Here is a 16931-nt window from a genome sequence, read left to right on the forward strand (position 1 = left end):
GACCATTTTTCGTGGCGAAATACATTACCAGTTTTTAAACACTAACCAGAGCCATCACTAATCTCTCTTTCTGGAATGTTTCAAGGATTTATAGACCACTGGTAATATACCAAAAATTTAGAAAGAAGCAGCAATAATAACAATCCCAAAACCATATAAAGATAGCACATAACCTACCATCTTCCGTCCTATTGCTTTCATGAGTTGTGTGTATCAAACAGAGAAACCAGTGGCTTTCGATATGGCCTTATTAACATTAATAATCTGGTTAGACTTGAAACGTTTATTTGCAATGATTTAGTATATGTTTCATGTGACTTAGAACAGGCCTAAATTACAAAATGGAGGTACAGAATAGTGAATAGTATACATGCACTTCGTCTAAAAGGTTGTCAGCCCGCATTTATAACTAACGTTCTCTCGAACAGAGAATTCAATGAGTGATGGGTTCCACACTCCCTGATATATGCGAGCAGGAGACTATAACGAATTTTAGCATTAAAATTAATAGCATTACGATGTGTTTGGCTCCTCTTGTAGATTGATTCATATATGTTGATGATTTCCAAATATGTTATTGATGAAATAATACGTATACAGTTTAAAAAAACGGCATTAATAATAACACAATATTCAATGTTGGTTCCAATGGCATCGGTTCGAACTGTCCAAACAGTATATAGGCATTTATTTAACTTAAGAAGACATCATGATAAACCTAAACTTACGCTGACCGGAACACTCATACTAGTTGTTGCAGTTGTTAGGTATTGCCTTTGACAGAAAACTCACCCATTTTCCACACATAATGAACTTGAAAGCCAAATGCTTGAAATCTCTAGAGTTACGAAAGGTAGTAATGCATGTTGCACGTGATGATGATGGAAAAGAAATTCTAAATTTATAAGGATCTTGCATTTGATGTAAACTGGATTATAGAAGCTAATTGACCCAATTCACAGCTAAGGAATCTGACTCGCTCTGGGGAGATTTAGGACATCCCCATATAAAAGTCTTGTAGCTGAAGCAAAATAGCCTCCTCTATCACATCCATCAATACAGTAAGCCCGCAAAGTAACATCCTACCATGTGAACCCTATTTTCCTTTGGCTGTACTTCAAACCAAATACAAATCATTATGGCAAAGCAGAACGAATGCAGTAGCTACCGATGACATTAGAATATCTTCCAACTTTGACAATACAAAAGGTTGACTCATCTATAATCTTTAATACATTCATGGCTACTTACAAACCCAAAAGTACTTTTTGCACTATACGACGGAAAAATCTGAGACAAACCTTCCTTCGTTCAAAGCTCTTATCCACACCAAATATAATAACTACACTGGACTTTATACTCATAGGTCAAAGGATAAAGGAATGGCTGACGCTGCATTCGTTAGTGGAAGTCATAATACAAACATTCTTTTGTAAGATTGTGTATCAAACTTTACAACATAAATCATGGCAATAGACCTTGTTCTGAAATATATATATAGAAAGCAATCATATTTTAAATACTGCCATATTCACAGATTCACTATCAATATTTCAGTAACTACACAATATGAAGTTGGAAAATCCAGTATTTGTATCAAACATACCTGTGTACCTCCCAAGACATAATGTACTCTTGGTTAGCTAGATATGATGGTATCAAATTTAATGAAAAAGCAGTCAGCGCTTTTAAAATGGCTCTATATCTGCAACGATATGATTTTAAAACAATATACTCTGATATTAAACCATGTATCAAAAATTCGTTGTTTAGTAAGTGACGGGCATCGAGGAATATTTTTGCTAAACAAACTCTGTGTCATCAAGCCAACTCTTGGTGACTGACCTATATCATAAAAAGCCATCCCTAGGGACAAAGTAGTCATTGCAATAATTAGAACTCGTCATACATATATGCAACACTCCTTCATATTAAGACGCGAAGACCCACCTGAGAACGTTTCTTGCAATGATCTCCTCAATATAAATCACTTTATGATACATTGCTTGGATTTACAACCCATTTCTACATTTTCGACACATGAAGGACTATTTCGAAACAGTAAATGTGTCTTGCATTTTACATTCTTAAAGGAAGTAAACATCTATTCTAAAATATAAATTGTGTGCTACATTTTTGAAATGTATTCATTATATATACTGTCATTCATCCTACGGACCTTTATTTATCTAGCTATTCATTGGCACACACCATTTACATTCCGCTTCGATCGGGGCGTTTCATATATTACATATACTATCCCATAGTTTCGTTTTTAATTATTCGCTTTTAATATCGCTGACAGATAATTAATCTTTTCAAAGCTGTGCATAATCTAGCAAATAACCATTTATATGGCACTAAATAGCCTTACAGTGCTGGGACGCCGTAACACCACAATAATTCAATCATGAAATCAGTCGATCAAAGTTCTTACTATACTGACCAAAACATTCTTAATCTTAATAAAATGATGAAATGATGAAATATACACGTCAGGAAGATGTCTTCATTACATGTTTAAAAGATCGTTCAAACATTATTTCATCAGATAAATATCTAACTTTAATATCTTTGTACACCGCTAATGTTACTATGATCTTCAGGAACTATTCGTATATTTGAATGGAGGAAACCACTGAACTCACTGCCATCTTATATTAAGGAATTTTTGCGCTATTTGTAAATGTGAAGTTATTGACCAAATGTGCACATTGACCAAACCAATGACGAGATCCTATTTATTATCGATTGTAAAAACGTATGTATTGGTCATGGTGTCATTTAAGTTTGAATTGCCAATGTCAACATTGAGTGCCAGTTTTATATCTTAAAGCATGTTGATTTCTATAATACAGATCAATAATACTATTAAATTTGTAAGACAACAAACTAACCTTTAAGATATATTTCAACGCATTTTACAAGGAAACTAAGAATCAATAATTAATAACGAAAGAAAACTGCTTGTGTTATTGTCAAAAACTAAACAGAAAAGAATTCGCATAATAATATTCACTATATGAGATAGAAAGCGAAGTGTATTCAAGGATTTTAATTAGAGTTATGGTTTAATGAACTCGAAGTAGTACTTGTTCGAGTCACCAAACATGTGACCAGAAAACAAAAACAAAAAACATGCACCAAGAGATGGGCATAGAAAGGTAACATAGACAACTTTCCAGAGTATACCAAAAAACAAGAAAGATGGAAGACTGACGAAATGAACAATGCGTCAGTAATATAGACGTTGCCGCTACGAGGCCATTCTCTTTAGTAACAAAGAAACTTCGATACAAACATTTATTTATTCATATAAAACAACAAAATATATGTTTACATGATTCATTCGAACAAACGCAGATACCAATACCAACATATTATTAATATAGTCAGGTACATAAACACTTCAGGCTTTTTGTTAAATATAAATTGTACGTACAAGCTATGCCCAAACAACAATCAATAGGCGTATTAATAAATTATAATGGAAAATATCACATAATTTTAGAATAAATGTAAACATGTATGAACAAAATCGGTAGAGTTTATTCGTCAACATTGCATTATATTCTAATAGCTGAAAACTGCAATCTTCAAAGAAAATGATCATATCTTTTAATTGATCCAAGTTCCCTTTTGGCATATAACCAGGTGGCCAGATTCACTATTTGTTGATTCACAACAATAATACGTTATAATGAGTCCAAAGCAGGCGTGACAGGTACTGTTTTCAACTTTTTAAGAAGGATTTTACACAATAATTTACTTCCAACATCAGTCAAGGTAACATAACAATACATGTAGGTACTTCCATATTATTCGGTTAGCGCCGTTTAAAATATTTCAACTGTTGCCTTCAGTGGTGTGATATTACGTTTTTATAACTAAAAGAACTATACTTAATCATTTCATTATTTTCTCACCTTACTTTCGAAAAACATCTTGTTATTACAGTAGAGGATCATTTAAAATGTAGCTAATGATGTACATGTCTTATTGATTGCAATTCTATGTCCTCCGCCTGTGCTAAAGGTGCTCTATCTGGAGCATCGGGTCCTGTTTCACCATCTGCAACAAATACATAATAACAATCTCAAAGCTTTGCCACGTTATAATAAGACAATCGTGATCAATATAATATGATATACGAAAGTCCACGTGATTCTGTTTGCAAAATTACTGAAGGTAAATAGATTAAAACAGTCCCCAATACATTGTATATCAATAACATGGAACTTGAAGAAAAAAATGAAATTTCCTTCAGCTACCCACGCAGAAAGATGTAGGTAGGCATACGCGTAATAACAAAAGGCAGCGTTCTTTCTTGAACAAATGAACCTTCATTAGTTTCATAATGTAAAATATAGTATCCATTGGGATTATACGTCATATTACTATATTGCATAATTATTTGGTCACATAAGCAAGCTTATTTATTCATAAATAATGGCAAACATATAATTTCGCCAAATGCATTGGATATACAAAGCATATTGAAGAAACATCATAGAAATGTTATGCATAATAAAGTTAACCCACTCAGCACATTAATAACATAGAATGGAATATAAAACAATATTTCAAAGAAAGCAATAGCAGCATATGAGTTTAGATAGCAGTACCTTTCTTTAGAAACTTTATGTTTTCTTTGTTCGCCCTCACAACATTCCAAATTGTTAAAAGTGAGAGTTTGTATGCATAGTGCTTTATCTCCTAACGAAAATGTAACCTTCTCATTCTCATAGTCTACATCATTTATATTTAAAGATTTTAGTCTTACTATGCTGACCAGAAACATCTGTCAATCGTCGCAATAATGGTTCTTGTAATGGTGATTGTTCTCTCGTTCTTGGTTCTGTCTCTACACTTGTAGGTTTTTTAGGTCCTGTTCCAAAATATGTATACAATAAATAACGAAATCTGATCACCTGTTATTAAATGTGAAAGTGCACTTTTAAATTTGCAGAATCACTGTTCTTAATGCGATATGCTATGACAGTCTCAAAAAAATTGCATCTCGAAAGCAATGTAACTTAAATTTCCTATACAAATAAATAATATCCAAACATATGCAAATATAATGATGCCTTCAATCGTAAATTGAATAAACAAATGCATAAATGTCGAAATTATAAATAGATGAGATGGATCAAGCAAAATATAATAAGACACGTGTGTTAATTCAAGGATATGAAAGATATCTAATTCATTGTCAGATTTTGTCATATCCAGATTTACATGCTATAGATGTTTTATACAATGTACAGAGTGATTTTGCAAAGGTCTCCTGAAAATTATTGAAGATCAAAAGTAATTGCATATCTTATTTTCACTTTGGCTTGGATTAAGAAAATTCGCAAATGAGTGCAAAATTAGTATATGGAAAGTATAATGATTATTTTCTGATAAAGACAAATATACTATGCAATGTATTTTACAATGTAGCTTATTAGATAGCATTGTCAAAAGCTATGAATAAGAAATAATACGTATTTGTTGGAAAACAAGGATAGTTAGCATATGTTGTAATATTTAAAATTCAGTGTATGAGGCACAAAGTAACGTCGAGAATACAGCAGAATTTAAAATAATTGTTTTGTGAATGAACCAGAAATTGTTAATATGTAAGTTGCAGTTACGAAACAATGATCTTTAAGAAAAAAAAGCAATCATAGGTTTAAGACGATATAAATATATTTTCAATATGTCCTGCTGTAGTATTTACGTATTGAAGATTGCGCAGATGTATTTGTCAGCTAAATAACATAAATGATATGTTTTTAAAACATATGGTTTTAAGCATTTGTAGGCTCTGCACACCTTTGAGAAATAACAGCTTAAAAGTATAATCATAATGCTCAGCATTGCAACTGGTTACGTCACTTCCCGCGATAAAGCATGACAATTATTACTTACACATAAGATATAGCGACGAAGCATATCATTTAAAAAGTACAATATGCCACTATAGTTCTAGAAACCTAACATGTTGTATATAAGACGATTAGTCAACCTTAAACTTTGTTGTTTTCGAGTGTTTTACTAAATATATAGGTATTGTTTGGTTTTTTTTTTTTTTTTTAAATTAGCCAGTGTTCTACTAGTGGCATAGGAATATGTTAAAGTCAATAATTTGATTTTGTTCTAGTCAAGTAGCAAGTATTAATTTATTTTAAATGTAATGTTTCCAATAATAGTGTAACCATGACCATTTGATTACGCTCGTACACCACTACAATAAAACAATTAAGTACATTTTATCCTAATAACTTCTCAATATTGGAAGCTACACTAAAGAAGGGTGGCAGCAAGGACACACTAGTATTTTTAGGCAAGATGGGCTAGCATCCCAGGGAAACAAAAGCACTTAGAAGAAAATACCCGACATAAAGTGGCGTGTGTGAGGAGGATAGGGTATGCCTAATTTTGAGAATACTCGATGATGCCTTGGAACAAATATAAGAAACAGTATTTTAAGGATGTGTAATCTGCAAGCCCTAACTTCGACCGTGTAAACTATTGGTAAACAGCATTGGTTTGAAAACTAACACCAAAGCAAATCAGCAAAACCCAAAACGATACAGGCGTCAGCGGAAGATCAAGAACAACATATTATGACACATGTCATTGAAGAAGTAGTTATTAGAAAACCAGTCAGGAAATAAGAAGCGTCAGCACTGTCTGCAGGTGCACTGTATAGTGATGTATATCAATGGGGATTCGTACTGCAGATGTGTAGCATCATCCCCGACCAGGTCACATTATTCTGAACCAAACCTATCAGTCCAAGCATTAACCTTGTAATGCTTAACACTATGCGTGGCAACTCTTAGCACCATTTTTTCGATCGCTCTAAACACTCGTTTCACCGGAGTGGTCTTTTTAGAGAAAATAACCAAGACCATATATTGGTTTTATATTTGAAAATAATTATTTATTCCTTATAAATTTGAAATGTTGTCTCTAACTTGCAACATTTATATTTCATTTAAAGAAATGATCAGTTGCTTTGAATTATCTTCGTGTGCCGCAGGGTGAATATATTCTTTACACACTCTTACAAGAACCTTTCATAAATTGTCTCTGGGTGTTTTTCAAAAAACGACACAACGATCGCAGTAATCTGGTTAGCACCCTTGTGACTAGTTTCAACGGTGCCACGTATTTGTTTTTTCAGTAATTATGCAGTAAGCAATTTCATATATGCACAAATATTAAAGTGTTTAAGCATCATCCCGACAATTATATATATATATATATATATATATATATATATATATATATATATATATATATATATATATATATATATATATACCGATAAAGAAAGAAACAAATATATATACATGTATATGATGAGCAAACTAATTTTGTCCCTAATCTGTTATTACCAAACAATGAAAATTGTTTCTGCTGAAAAACAAAATACATCGCATCAATGTTTTGCCATAATTGGAAAGCAGTTGAAGTAATACTGTCTCTTGAATGTTTTGTCTATTTCAGTTATATCAAATTTTGCCGAACATAGTTGTTCATTTCATCCTCTTATCTCTTAACCTGTACTAGCTAAATTTCATTACTTATTGTATTATATACTATTCTTGCATTATCGTTTAACATATTGATACAGATTGTGTATAAAACAAGAATAAAATTATATATACATACATATATATATATATATATATATATAGAGAGAGAGAGAGAGAGAGTGAGAGAGAGAGAAACACACATCTACGAACTACGTATTTAAACGGATGAATACGTGCATAAACACATACACAACATCACATATTCATGTTTATATTGGTATATATATATATATATATATATATATATATATATATATAGAGAGAGAGAGAGAGAGAGAGAGAGAGAGACCAACCTGCAACGTGTTCAGAATGAAATAAACCATGCAAAACCCATCCTTAGCAAACAATAATTTGCCATTTCTGAACCTACACGTAAAGATGTGTATCATTCCTTTCCTCCATCTTCCACGACATCTTAATTTAGATTTCCTTAAAGTTGTTATTTATTAGGAACGATGAAATATATTGTATCCCCTCTATGCACTATCCACCTATTTCAGCTGTGAAGAAGCAAAGGGATATAGTTTTCAATTCGCTTCTTCGAAACATAAATTAAATATAAAATAAATATATGGGGAATGTTGATAAAGCCATCTTTGTTTCTCGTTTAACGCATTTATATATCACAAATGATGCAACCGTGTCAATTACATATACAAATATTTGCGATTATTTAGAGATAGAAAACTGATCTTACGTTTCCAAAATAGTTTAATTAGAATGGTGATCACAATGGATAGGACCAATGAGACTATCGCAACAATCACATAACTAGTTGTCTTCAGTTGAGGTATGTCGGACATTGTTGTGATGTTATCTGTAAAAGACATTAATACATTTTCATATAGCACATTTGAACCTTGTTGTATGTTGCGTGCATAATACATGAAGCATTGTATAATTAAACTACAACCAGGCAACCAGTATAGGTTGTTCGTAATCAATAGACAAATGTTTGGTACTTGTATTATACCTAAATTAGTTGCAAAACAAGTAACTACTATATATATATATATATATATATATATATATATATATATATATATATATATATATATATATGTGTGTGTGTGTGTGTGTATTATAAAGGTAATGTCGTTTTGAATTTAAGTTTATTTTACTAGTACGTTATGTTTTCGGTAGGATGAGAAATATTAATACCACCGACAGTTATAAACGGTTTTAATTTATTTTTTTAGACCCTGCAACTTCTACTTTGGTACTGTTTCTGATAATATTGTGTTAATTTTCTTTAATTTTCATTGGCATATTGACTTTCAGCCATTACTGGCTTTTTTTTAAGAAGAGATCGTAATTGACAATTGTTTTGCCATATCTCTTTACAAAAGGAAAACCAGAAGAATATGAATTATCGATGCAAACAAAATCAAGAATGTATAGCTTTTCGTTGCATATCCGTGCTGAAGTCACATATTATATCGATCGTGTTTATCATAAATATTGTTGTTCGTGCTTTAGAACGAAGGACAATTATACTTTTACCGCCCATGATATACAGAAAGTACAGATCGATGAAAGCTATTAGGCGTAAAGTTCACCTGTAAATTGGTAATATTACAGAAAATGTCAAAATTGAATTTCCCTAGCCATTGTTAAAAATAATCGGAGCAACGATTGCTAATGCTTTAGAATTAATAAACGGCATGTATTTGTTTACATGTTTACTCTAATAGAGGTGATGAAAGAATAAAACAATAAAATGATTGCAGAAATGAAGAGAGCACAAGCAGATGCATTATTAGAAAGGTGCGATGTTCGGTTGTGCAGTATTTAACCCGCTCTGGTTTAATATTTCGTATAACTCATAACTTTAGTATGCTATTATATATACCCTTACGAATGGAATGAATATATACAATACTAGTTATGTACAATTTATGCACGCACATATATAAAATTAATTACTTTTACAGGCATTGTTAAACGATTGAGAACAATAGAAGGGGAAAAAAATATTCCATATTACAAACTAAAAGTATTGGTTTCCTAGACATTCTATTGTTGCATTATATCATTTTATAAGAATATTAGAAAAAGAATTTCAGTTTGTTTGAAACCTTCGAAGGTTTCAGTTTGAATCAACTATGATTCACATATAAGTCTTTTAAAAATATAACACTATATACATACATTTTATGACATCAAAATAGGTACTTTAAAATGAACCAAGTTCAAGCAATCAAAAGACGAATTCCAAATCCAAGAAGTAAATACGTTTTATAACAAAATCAAAGATATAAAATCATTGAAATCTTTTCCAGATAATAAGACAAAGCATCAGCGAAGAAAAGGTTTAGTCTGACTCCTTAAACAAACGTTTTAAAGTATTTACAAATCATAAAATTCAGTAAAATAAATAATGATTTCTTTTTAAAGACTGGTAACATTTCAGATGAGATATTATTGGTCACTTAACAGAAAGATACAATAGCTTTAATGCAAATATCACATAATTAAGTCACAACTTTAGAAAACAATATACAATTAGATTAGTCGATATGATTGTGGTAAAAGTGTTAATAAGAGACATCCGGGAAGGCGGAAGCAGAAATAACGATTGTATTGATAAATTTTACAATGTTGAGAAACTATTACTGAATATATGTTTAACGTAAAAATCAATTTTAAAAGTGCATTGACATGGCAAGAAAGATTTATTTAATGTCTGAGAATGCCAGTTTTCTAATTATTTCAAAAATTATCATGATCTATGCAAATGTGTTAAAACTTTTATTTTAATAAACTATAGAATAGCAGAATAATACAGTAAACTACAGCAGTACCAGAAAATACTGGAAGATTATGATGCATGTTTTGTTTTCTCCTCGAATTTATTATCGTTGGTAAAGGTTTATATCATTCTTGTCATTATTATCATCCTTCCTGGCTACAGAATTCTTATCAAGTTTTTCGAAATAATGGTGTGCGGCAGGCTACAGTTAAAACGATCGGGTGCTCTTTCATAAACATTTGAAGGGAATCGCATATGTTTTTTGCCAAAATTTATAAATCTGTCATAACGCAAGCATGGGTTATAAAACGTAGGTCAAAACAACAAAGCAAACTTTAGTCAAACAGTGTATTAGACTGACTCACAATGTTTTAAAATCAACCAGACAACACAACTATATAAATAAAAAAACAGCGTTTTGTTTTTGAATTTTAATACGAAGGGATGCATATTTGTTTAGTCTCTTTATGCTGCTTTTGTTTGTGTGTTTGTATATTGTCCAACTCAAGAAGCAGCAAAATAATATAAAAAAGGTCTTGTTAAAAGTTTCAAATGTCCTGGGACATGCGATTTCTATCAATCTTGTTCTGTCTCTGGTAGGATATTTAACAACTTAAGAGCAATAGTTATGCTTGTTTATATTTTTTAGTTTGAAGAACGTGTCTATGTATTTCGATTATCCAAAATAATATATTAAACCTGACAGAGCTAGCAAACTTCAGTACCTGGAATATATATAATCCATTAGTCACTGCTCTTCTCCTGTAAGGCTAAAACCTTCCAGTATAACATTTTGTCAGCTATGATCACATAGAGAAAACTAAAATGACCGTCAGCGATATAAAGTCTAAATCTTGAGAACGTTAAGAAAAATAGTCAGTCCTTCTAGAGTGTATATGAAACGTGCAAACCATTTGCGGTTTGATTTGATAAAATGTTTAGTCAGTGGAATTTGTTTTTGCGACAAAGTTGAAATATATGGAACTTTAGAGTATCGCGGACGTAGGACTAGCAGGACAGTGGCCCTGCGTATACAAGCTCTTAAAACTTAAAGCTACTAGTGGCAAAATTGTTTTGAAGGAGTCGCATTTGGCAGTGCATAATGTTTTAATATAAGAATCAACATAAAGATAAAATGATGTCATACTTCCTCTTTTCGATCCTATAGTGACGTTTTCGCACTTCTCCCATTCGAATGAGTTTTTCATACACTTTAGGGTCTCACCCTCAATACAGGCTCTATATGTACCAGCTTCATTTCCATGTGGTAACTCTATTCTTGATTTGCTCTGTAAAAGAACATATTCATTATGTTTTTGTTTGAGATAATTGCGTTTCAAGCACATTTGTAATGTTAAATATGTTCATTACGCATTGCAACTTAGTGCATTCAATTTAACCTTTAAAAGATATTTTCCTTTTGGAAACGTTTGGTGCTACTTTACAATATTAACCATTAAAATGCAGATTTAAAGTTTCAAACAATTTGTTCGCCAAGAAAAACCTTCAATCTATTATTGAATAAATATTTAGTTTTATTTTGTTTCATTTGTAATCAGCATGCAAATCAATTTTACCGGAGCCAAGTTAGGTATCAGACCTCTGAAATACAAATTTTGATTAAATCACACATTTTACAGATCTATGAAAAACAATTGTTGTTTTCAATTGCAAAGTTTAAATGAAAATAGACAATAGAAGGTCAATCGGTGTGTCATGTAAATGTACGTACAGTGGGTTAAACCCTTTTTAATACTTGCGTAGGTGTATTGACACTGGTACAATCTTTGAAGAGCAGAAAAGACATACAAATTATTGGAGAAGGTTTTCATGTCAAATATGCTGATAAAAATTAGAATATTTTATAATTATACTTTATACAGGAAATAGATTAATAGTCCTAAATGGACTAACATATCACCTAGAATAATAGCAAACGTAACTTTATTATGACTGAACTTTCTCAAAGAGCTGCAATCTGAATACTGTCTGATGGAGGATTTCTTAAATAAGATCTAAAACTATCACAATAGATCAAACAAATGTTTTACCGTTACTATGGAAATGTTTGCTAAGAAAAACGTTACATGTGTGATTTAATGTGTGAAAATAAGCTTTAAAACGGCTTGAACTCGATCAAAGAAACACTTGGATACATACTTTCATCATATTAACCACTCAGTGAGTAAACCAATGCTTGCATCTCATCGTGGTCAAAGTACACTCAGTAAATAGTGTATGTCAAACTATGCAAAAGGAATACTCATACCGAGGAATCAAATTCGCACAGTTGCATTTCCGTTTGCTCCACTAATTAAGTTGCTGAATATTATCTGAAATTTTCAAACTCAAAGTGGCATTTCAGAAAAAAAAGAAAATGGCATAGATTTTAAAATCGTATGCCCTGCATCGTGTTAATTTGGTTATTTACCCGTAAATATTTTTCTATGGTGCATTACCACCAGGGAATAATGGTGGAAATTTTAGAGTGAAAAATGTTATAAATATGATACAGAGACCGTCTGGACATAAAGAAGGTAGGAGCGTTATGTCCCATTCCCATCTGCTCACAACCTCTACCCCCCCCCCAACCACCACCAGCCCGATTGTCTTACCGTGTTGGTCATTAAGTGTTAGTGCTGAATATTATCCGGCAATATCCTTATTAACCAAAGTTAACATCTACTCAGCAAGTCTCATGCCTATTTACCAACACCATAATTTACCAACCATCATCCTCACTTACTGACGAACTCTTATATTGACTAGCAGAGTTGTACGTGTAGAATGTAAAGTAGAGGGGGTAGAGTAAAAGAGACCACACCAAACAAACTAAGCAATTATTATATAATCCTAAGACACTTCAGACCCCTTCAAACCCAAAATAAATATGTACAGTAATCCCAATAGAACCCCTACAAGTACATAAAACCAATCTGGAGTTTAATATAAAGACTGGTAAATGTGCTCATACATTCACACAAAAACGTCTTCGTTCACACAATAATGTGGCGTAAGTAAATTAACATTTGAAATACCCATAGAGTTGCACATTAACAGAAAAACTGTTTGTTTCATCCAACAATGAGAAGCATATTTGTCTCTATCAGACCAGGTTCGTCCTCAACAGTGCTGTTTCCGGTTAGGAAAATATTGTTGGCATACACCACAACTTTTCATTTTCCTTCTTCTTAAGCATCTTCTGGCAATGGTTCCATACTCCAACGCTCGTTCGAGGTCTTTCATATAGATTCGTCTTTTCCACAAGGTGGTATCTGTGATTTGTGTGATCGTCCGTATTTACATATGTATTGTGTATTCCGCATTGAGCAACTTGCTGGAAATAACTGCGACAGATTATACTATAGTACACATCCAGATATGCCTTAATAATGGGACAATTAATTTGTTGACTCTCATCATTAGCAACAGATTAAGTCTTTAATATGATTCTCCAGCAACAACAACGCTTGTTTTATAAGTTAGTCATGACGTGCATTGTATCCACCTGGTAGAATGTCATTACGAACAGGGGAACAGTTCTGTACACATGACTGGGCTGATAAACAAGACTAAACTATATGCATATTAGATACAGTATACATGATACAATTATACAGTGTCATTACTATTAGTGTTGCATTATCTAGTATGATGCACTAATTGTAGCTGATATCCCAAATAATAATTTGGAACTGGACTCAAGCGCGTCGCTAGACCATTTTTCGTCATAAGCTAGTATGGCATAACGAAGAATTCCCTAGTCGCTCGGCAAAAAACAAATAATCTGGTGTGTATTCAATATAGACGCATGTCATGAAAGGATTAAATGAATTGTCTGAGATCGAAGTTAATTATAATACAAGCAAATCATTACAATAATTTGTTTGAAATCCATTATATTTTTCTTGTCAAAATGTTCGTTCGCAGCTGAGGATCTGCAGCTAAACCACCGGGATTAGGGTCTCTGAGAAATACATATCGTCGTAGGAAGTTGATAGGCATCACGTTCTCCTCCTCTTGCATCACTCCTTTTCTCATCAGTTTTCTCTACATTGATTTTATATTTCAGGGTTTTAAACTAAATGGACTTTTCGGCATCTTTGGATATATAAACCTTACATTTTCTCTCTTCTTGTACTTTAGTTAGAAATTCTGGATATTCCGAAAAACAACGTCTTTATCGTAACAATGATAACATGTTTATTTTCTTTTATCTCTGGACATGTTTTATCTTTTCTTATGGGTTCATGGTCAGGTGTAGGAATGTTGTAGATTAGAAATATATATTCTTGACAGGAGTAACGGTTTTATTCAACTACCGCCATATATAATTCCACAATTCCAAAGTGAAACTAGAAGCCAAGCAAAGCGAGCAATATCCTCTCCAAATGTCTGCATAAGTTCATCGTGTTAAGTCTGAAAGGTTAATTAAGGATCCTTATCCAACACCTTCTCATCTTTTTCCACAAACCTGAGCACTGGTGCAATGTTGTTGCAGCCAAAAGAAAACTTAAGTTTACAGAAAAGGAATAAAGAAATTTGAATCATTGTACTCCGTAGTCGTATTCGGTAGCCTTATATATATATATATATATATATATATATATATATATATATATATATATATATATATATATATATATATATATATATATATATGTATGTATATCTGAAATATACATAAAATAACAAGAACAGCAATATCATAATCAGCACCGATTATAACTCATTCATTCCGTGCATTCATATGTTAATGCCTTGTACCATCGATTCGGTCTTCAAAGTCAAAAACGATCGAATAATGAAAAATGAATTTCTTATATGACTTGCAATAGCGACATTTCTCTGTAAATATTTCATAAAGAACACATTATGTTGCTTAAGGCAATATTAGTTGAAGTCACACAAGTGGGTCACAAAGTTCAGTGTAAAGCGGCCTTTGTAGAAATCATTCATCCTACTCCTATCTTGCGTGTTTTAATATCAGCAGCATCATACCAACTACATCACATAAATGCATAACTAATAAGAACTAACACTTGGTATAAAGGACCTCGGCATTGATGAACAACACAAATCCAGCAGCGCTAGCCAATCATTGGTTGACTGGTGTATGATTTATTCAGTCCTGCAAGGTATTGTTTAAAATTGTGACATATCGTTGATATAATTTAAGCTATTAACTACAATAAATTTTGTAACGCACCTAACATGACCAGTTACCGTGTACTGATTAACTTCCATTCATCTTTCATCGTCTCAAATGGCATGTTTCCGACAACAAAATGTTATCAATGATATTGTCTCTGTTATACGGTTGAAACCGTGAAGAGAACTGATAAATCGACTTCGTTTATATTAGTCTAATCGGATGTCGAGTACATTAGTGCATCTTTATAATCTTCCTACAGTAAATTGTGTTTTGACATTGTCAATATTAGTGTAAAATGAGATCATGGACCAAAAGTTATATTCTCCAGTGAAAGGTCACAGTAAACTAAATTTTAGAAACGGATTCTATACCGTGTTGCAACTCCTGTAACAAGTTTGCCCAAACGTAACTGACCAAGAGGACATGATTTGGGGAATAAGTTCATTTATGTCTTTGCCACTGTGGCACCCGTTTTGGATCGTATAGCCTTCCCAGGATTGAAAGTTCTACAAAACATTGCAATAACGCATTGCAAATAATTAATGCTAAACGTAATTATCGATAAACCCTGTTTTGATCACGTGCTGCTGAACTGGGAAAAGATGATATACCATCCCGTGTCGACTTAGACGATATCACCTCACACTGAATTTGAAATCAAACGGATAGTCAAAGACTACATTGATCTTGATAACGGTTACCGGTACCTGAACATACAAATTATTGACGTTCTACAACACCAATCCAGTTATCCAGTTACCCTTGTTTAAGTGATTTCCCTCAGGAATGTCATACATCCGTTGTTCAAATATGCCTGCTACAACATGGACACTTAACATTACCGTGTTTACCTAAATATACTATTTGCTTCTGGAATAGAAGCCATGCAAACATACGCTGCTTCTTTTATGGAATAATAACCTGACATAACGAGAATGTTCAAAGGCATATCTAATTGCCGATGATAATGCAGATGACAATATAGGATTTAACAACCATGAGATGATAATCAAACAGGAGCGTAAGTTATAAATAGTTTTACATTTTGACCTGTTGTGGAACAAGTATTTGTCAAACAGCAAGGACACATATATAAGACTGAATAGAAGTATCACCGTGTTCCTTTTGCGGGCCATTGTTAACGGGTACAGAGCCAATACCAACAAAACTAAATCCTCGTGTTACCAAAATTTGGAAACTGCAAAAGCGAAATTTGACAATGATTAGATCCGTGACAAAATCATTGTCAAAACCGTCGCAACTGACTCTGGACTACGAACTGGGATTAATAGTAATCTCGTCCTGGATCAGTTTCCAGAATATGTATTTACTGGCATTATCAGCGCTGCAGTTAGCGAAATTATTGATCGAAGCATAGTCCAGTAAAATAATTCACCGTGTACAAGATCAAAGCTACCATAGGTCACAC

At 32.5% G+C, this 16931-nt stretch overlaps 1 protein-coding gene across 2 annotated transcripts in view; it reads right to left on the minus strand.

Moving 5' to 3' along the window:
* Positions 1-3239: 3239 nt before the first annotated feature.
* The window catches only part of LOC149774261 (uncharacterized), a 33944-nt gene continuing 20252 nt past the window's right edge, over positions 3240-16931 (minus strand). The window contains exons 4-7 of one of the 2 annotated variants that reach the window (XM_089945573.1): positions 11495-11636; positions 8293-8412; positions 4793-4888; positions 3240-4071 (exon numbers count right to left, since the gene is read on the minus strand). In XM_089945573.1, the coding sequence (XP_089801699.1) occupies positions 3980-4071; positions 4793-4888; positions 8293-8412; positions 11495-11636 (450 nt within the window). In that variant the 3' untranslated portion in view covers positions 3240-3979. Of the gene's footprint in view, positions 4072-4783; positions 4889-8292; positions 8413-11494; positions 11637-16931 lie in introns of both variants that reach the window. The other variant, XM_089945572.1, reaches the window with a different exon arrangement.

Source organism: Sinohyriopsis cumingii, unplaced genomic scaffold, assembly GCF_028554795.1.
Source record: "Sinohyriopsis cumingii isolate HCF-2022 unplaced genomic scaffold, ASM2855479v2 utg000360l, whole genome shotgun sequence".
Classification (NCBI taxonomy): Eukaryota; Metazoa; Mollusca; class Bivalvia; order Unionida; family Unionidae; genus Sinohyriopsis; species Sinohyriopsis cumingii.